Below are 5,958 nucleotides of genomic sequence, written 5' to 3'. Positions count from 1 at the left end.
TACGCGTTTTACATTAAAAATAATATCAAACTTTCTCTCTGTAAATATATAAATTATTTATTAATAGCCTAATAAAATATCTTATTTTCAAGTGTTGTAATCATATAATGAATAAATTTCTATATATATATATATATGAGAGAGAGAGAGAGAGTCATACAAAATTCATTAAAATTTATTTAATATACGTAAGCGTCTTGCTATACAGCACTGGTGCTACCGTCATTTTGTGCACATAGCACGGAACAGAACCAGAAATTGTGCACCTTATATGTTACCCTCTGAGAACATTCGTGCACCTTGGCTTCGTAGTTTAGGTGCACGTTTTTAAGGTCCACAGAGGGCGTATCGCTTTCAGGGATCACCTAAAAGCGGGCCATGACACCTCTCATTCTTCTCTCTGGCGTAGATCGACCGCGCGATCGACTGTCATCTCGAGCGAGTGGCGCCCCCTCTGGCGGCAACGACTCGCATTATCGTTGGCGGCGGGGCTCAGCTGAGATGAGTTTGCGAGCGCGAGTCGCGTTGACAGGTCTACTCTTTTTGTTACCACGTGGACAAAGACAAACCAGTGCACGCTCGCCTCGCTCGCGCGACTCACACACGATCGTTCATCTCCTTATATAGCGAATTGGAGCACCGTCTGAGAGAAATCTCGTTATCATGAGCAGGATTACTCAGGAAGCCTACGACGAGGAGATCAGGGAGCTGATGGAGGGCCTCGGTATGACCGAAGAGGAGGCGGTCGAGGACGCTATCAAGTGCTTTGAGATGAAGGTAATATCGCATCCTTTGTTTACACTGCTCGATGATCAATGAAAAATATCCTTTTGGTCCTTGCGCGCGCGACTATATGACTCATACGTCAAGTGGTCAAGAATTTTCACTCTCGATGTACTAGAAATAAAGAAAACAATGAAATTTTCAAAATTTTAAGGAGAACTTTATAAAATACCTTTTTTATCTCGAATTTTTTAGAAATTAATCTTGATGAATAAGTTGTATAATGAATAAATAGAAAGTATCTGGTTTTGTTTCGCTTCTTTTATAGGAGAAATTATGTGCCAAAAATTTATAGAGCTATATGAAATTTTACAAAACATTAGCGAAAATTTATTTGGAAATTTACATTGTATTTTTACTTTAATCAAAAATATTTTGTTTCTGATGTAAGCATTTACATGAGTCATTAGCGAATAAATCATCGAGAATTTTCATTGATGTCATTGGAAACACGAAATATTAAATCAAAGCGAAAAACTTCACGGTTAACTATAAATCGTAAAATTTTATTTTATTAATTGGAGAAGCAAAGATGCTATAAAAAAAGTTTAAATTTTAATAATACTTTCGTGAATATTTTTTGGAAGTTTTAGGTTTTTTTTACTGATTTTTTTATTATTCCTATTAAAAGCGAAACTTTAGCACTTATAGAAGAGTACTTACAAAAGTATTCTGTAGTAAATAAAAATAAAATTTGTTACGTGTTCCTTCCGCATTTCTTGACGGTTTTAGTTTCGGAGCACTCGGTGTCACAATTGCTATCTTAAGACATTGGCCCATTCTTTATTGTACTGTATCTATCTTAACGCATCCATCTTTGATACTGTAAAAAAAGAAAAGATAAATTTGTATAAAAAAGATGAAAAAAAAATTTACTTTAAATTATGAAGAATATTATAATTATTATCTGCTTCGTCAAAAATAAATTATTGTTAAAGAAAGTGATTTCATTTAAGAGACATTAACTATAACATAAATATATAGATCTTTAAATATTTATGAAATAAATTAATTAAAACTTTTGTGCACAAAATTAGAGAAAATTCCACATATTTGATAACAAGGTCTGATCATATAATTGTTGTTACGATATAATTAACATGGAGTTTATTTCGTGCAGGGGATAGATTTGAGCAACATTATCACAGATTTAGTTCTTGAAGACAAATACAAACAAATAGTGATATGTCTGGAGAAATTAAAGCGCGCTGTGAATGACAAAAGTTACGAATGTGTGCCTGAGACGTTGCAAGAATTGCGAACTGAATTGGATAAGGACATTCGATACAAAGTTTTTGCGGGTAAACGCAAATGTTACAATGTCCTGCTCGATCTCTTGAAAGATTGCAAGAAAAATCACGTGATATTTAAATCCGCGCTGGAAACGATTACCTCATTAATGTCCGGTTATCCAGATTTATTGGACGACGACGGGATTGCATTGCAGACAGAGTAAGGATTATTCCTTGCAAGACTGATTCTAAAAAAAGTATATATTAATAAATATCTTTCAAAGTGAGAAAAATATAGAATATTATAAGTATTATAAGAAAAAAAAGATCACACTAATTTAAAATAGAGAAGAACAAAGTAATAAAAAAAAAGTTTCTTGAAGTTTTAATCGGATGATAAAAAATTGGATCAGCTATTGATGTCATTTATGAGAATATCGGAATATTCAATATTTTTCCAAAAAAATATTTATACATTCTTGTTTAAATTAAATATTATAAATATTTTTATATGTTTATTTTATAAATTTTACTTTTTCCATTTTTTAAATCCATAATAATTAAATAATTTAACAAAAAACTGGCATAAGATGCACAAGTAAAAAACCGTGATTGAAAAAAGTAAAAAATATTTTATTTCTACTTTATAAATATTCATCTTCTTTTTTGTCTCTGGATCTTTTTCACGGAATATTATTCCTTGTCAGGATTTTAGAGAGGCATCATGATACTGCGACATTGCAGTGTCTGTTGCATTGGATACGAGAATGCTGCATAAAGCATGAGCTGAACAGACAAAAGATCTTTGACACCAATATCTTCAAGAAACTTAAAAAAATATTGGTGCGCGAGGACGTAAGCGCGTACGAGATCAAGGATGCATGTTCAGTGATCCGAGCATTGGTCCTGGACGATGATATCAGGCACGAATATGGAAAGGCTCATGAGCACGCAACTATCATGGCAAAGGGCGCTCTCGATGTCCTTACAGAACTGTTGACAAGTAAATTATATCTTCAAATAGCTTTACAATTAATCTGAATTATTTTTGATGATTATTCTTTTATATTAAGTAAAAAATATTACATTGTGATAATATATGCATTTGTCACGTGAACAGGATTTAAGAAGGACGCGAAGGTCGTAGGTGATTTAATGATCACCTTGGCTGCATTAATCGTTCGAAATGAATTCTGCCAAGAAGTAGAGGATGCTGGGGGTTTAAAATTTATTCTGGATATAATGACCGATTATCCAGACTCTGAAAAATTAAATTGGCAGGCTTTAAAGTTACTCAAGGCGCTTGCTGGCAATGACAATGTGAAATCTCATATTGTGACTTCTGGATGCGCGCCTTTAATCGTATCCGTTATCAGTAGAATGAAGGTAAATTTATATCTGTGGTAAATAAATGAAACAATCTCTTTCTTGGAGAATAAATCCGTCTCCAGAAATATTTCTTTTTATCATACAGTGAAACAAATAGTTTTTAAGACGAATTTTCATTAAAATATATATTTGGCAGAGATCGGAAAATGTTGTGACTGCCGGATTAGGTTGCATATCCGCATTATCTTTACGAAGCACTTCAAACTCTGGTGTATTTTACGATTGCGGCGCAGCCCAAGTGATCGTAGATGCTATGAAGGCTTATCCTAACAATGTAAACGTCCTAAAACAAGCCTCGTGGGCGATTAGAAATATGTCAGTACGAAACAGATCCGAGTCCAAGGAGTTTTTAGCATATGGCGTTGAAGAAGTGTTGCGGGATGCGTTACGTTTGCACGGTCCCAAGTTGGAGGACAACATAAAAGCAGCATTGAGAGACCTAGGACTGAAGGTAGATCTAAAAGAAAGATGGACAGGAAAAGGTATCGGCGTGAGTAACTAGCGTTATTAATAATTGTTGTCAACAATATTATTGATAAAAGTATAATATTAAAATTATATTTACTATACATTGATAATATGAATTTTGTACTTCGCTTTATCTCACCTCGCAATGCTATGCAATATTTGATAATAGTCTTGATCAACATAATTAATAAGATTTTTGTGCTCAAAAAATATGAATTTTGTAAAATAGCCGCGATTCTTCAATTTTATAAAACGTCAACATTTTAATTTATATATATTGTTTTTGTTGATTAGAATTATATTTTTATTGGAATGTTTTCAAAGCAAAATTAAATCAACAATATCTAATACAATATTTGTTTGTCGTGATAAATTGCAGCTCATTATATAAAATAATTAGAGATTTTATTTATACATATATATAGTGCCTGAAATTTATATAATATACTTATCTAATACACTGCCAGAATTTATATATATATTGCATATTTTTATTTAATTAATTGTATTATCTGTACTTACAAGGGAAGTTCGGCAAGTCGAAAATTCAAAAAAATCTGAAACTTGGCATAATTTTAGAGTAATATATCCTAATAACGAAACCATTTTTTGTTGATGCTAAAAAACGGGTTTAGGGGTATAACCAACCGCTAGAAAATCGATTTTTGCGTTCCGAAGCGAATATCATCGAAACGAATAGAAATATAAAAGATTTCTATGTTCAAACAAATGTTTTATGGCTTTAAATGTACTTTACAATTGCGTACTTGGATTTTTTAAAATGATAAAATTTTTCAAAATATCCCCACAACTCAATATTTTTTATCTTTTGAAAACATTTTTAAATTATATATATTTTAAAGCTTATGTGTTACGCCAAATTCAACCATGAAATTTTAATATTACAGTTATGTTGCGGAAATTAGTTCTTGAGAAATAAAATAAAGACGCACGCTACTTGCCTACTACACTTATTTGTTCGCTGTTTCATAACGACTTATCTTATTGAGTGGTGGGGATATTTTGAAAAATTTTATCATTTAAAAAAAATCCAAGTACGCAATTGTAAAGTACATTTAAAGCCATAAAACATTTGTTTGAACATAGAAATCTTTTATATTTCTATTCGTTTCGATGATATTCGCTTCGGAACGCAAAAATCGATTTTTTAGCAGTTGGTTATACCCCGTTTTTTAGCACCAACAAAAAACGGTTTCGTTATTAGGATATATTATTCTAAAATTATGCCAAGTTTCAGATTTTTTTGAATTTTCGACTTGCCGAACTTCCCTTTTAGTACAGTTATTTTTACTCAATTTTACTATTAATATGTATAGATAATTCTATGAACTAGATTTTAAATAGTGAACTATAAATTATTTCCATATATATATAATTTAATTATATATATAGTTATTAAAGATAAACAAGACTACATGTTTTCCTCAATTTGTGTTATAATTAGAATTTTGAGATAGATAGATAAAATATTTTGCTAATTAAAATTAATAATCAAGGCTGCTGGTATAATCATAATGTACCTAGGTAATGTAAACATTGCTGAACTGAAAAAAGACATAAATTAATATCGAATAAGGTATAGTGATATACATATATATCGATTGCATTTTATAAATTATTTTCTATAAATGTAATGAAAAATTTTACATATATGTAACATATTGCATATGAAAAATAAAAATTCATTTTTAATTATACATAATCTATTAAACATGATTGATTCATTAAAGGCTATCTCCTCTTCTTCCTTCGGTTCACTTCTCACGAATTAAAGACTATCTCCTTTTTTCTCTTTTCTGTTCACATCTCATGATTCTAATTTTATGCAGCATAAATAAAATCCAAAATTTATTAAATATTACATAATTCGAAAGCAACTTATTTTCGGGGACTTGATTATATCAATTAATTAATCTACACGAAAACACTTGATTTTTTATTTGTTGATATTAAAAAAAATTATTACCTCGTTTGATATAGAATAAATTAACTCTTTCGACGATAGAAAATATGTTAAAAAGAATAAATTAACTCTTTCGACGATAGTGGAAAAAATATTGTTTTA

The 5,958-nt window shown here is 30.6% G+C and overlaps 1 protein-coding gene across 1 annotated transcript; it reads left to right on the top strand.

Annotated features, from left to right (window-relative positions):
- The first annotated feature begins 480 nt into the window (after positions 1–480).
- On the top strand, positions 481–5,601 carry LOC145968533 (armadillo repeat-containing protein 6 homolog). Its single transcript, XM_083094077.1, has 5 exons — positions 481–777; positions 1,904–2,235; positions 2,723–3,018; positions 3,136–3,401; positions 3,541–5,601. Exons 1-5 carry the CDS (start codon positions 664–666, stop codon positions 3,904–3,906), a joined length of 1,374 nt encoding a protein of 457 aa, XP_082950203.1. The 5' UTR covers positions 481–663; the 3' UTR covers positions 3,907–5,601.
- Positions 5,602–5,958: the final 357 nt, after the last annotated feature.

The sequence above is a fragment of the Camponotus vicinus genome, unplaced genomic scaffold (genome assembly GCF_025532165.1).
Source record: "Camponotus vicinus isolate PSW18456_S1 unplaced genomic scaffold, iyCamVici1.0 SCAF_3, whole genome shotgun sequence".
Classification (NCBI taxonomy): Eukaryota; Metazoa; Arthropoda; class Insecta; order Hymenoptera; family Formicidae; genus Camponotus; species Camponotus vicinus.
This window is presented reverse-complemented; position numbering and strand designations above follow the sequence as displayed.

What these genes read in the sequence shown, in the direction of transcription:
- LOC145968533 (XM_083094077.1), top strand. Translation starts at nt 664, where the DNA reads ATGAGCAGGATTACTCAGGAAGCCTACGACGAGGAGATCAGGGAGCTG. An exon ending in GGGATTGCATTGCAGACAGA is followed by an intron (nt 2,236 to 2,722) that starts GTAAGGATTATT and finishes ATTCCTTGTCAG; the next exon opens with GATTTTAGAGAGGCATCATG. An exon ending in CCGTTATCAGTAGAATGAAG is followed by an intron (nt 3,402 to 3,540) that starts GTAAATTTATAT and finishes TATATTTGGCAG; the next exon opens with AGATCGGAAAATGTTGTGAC.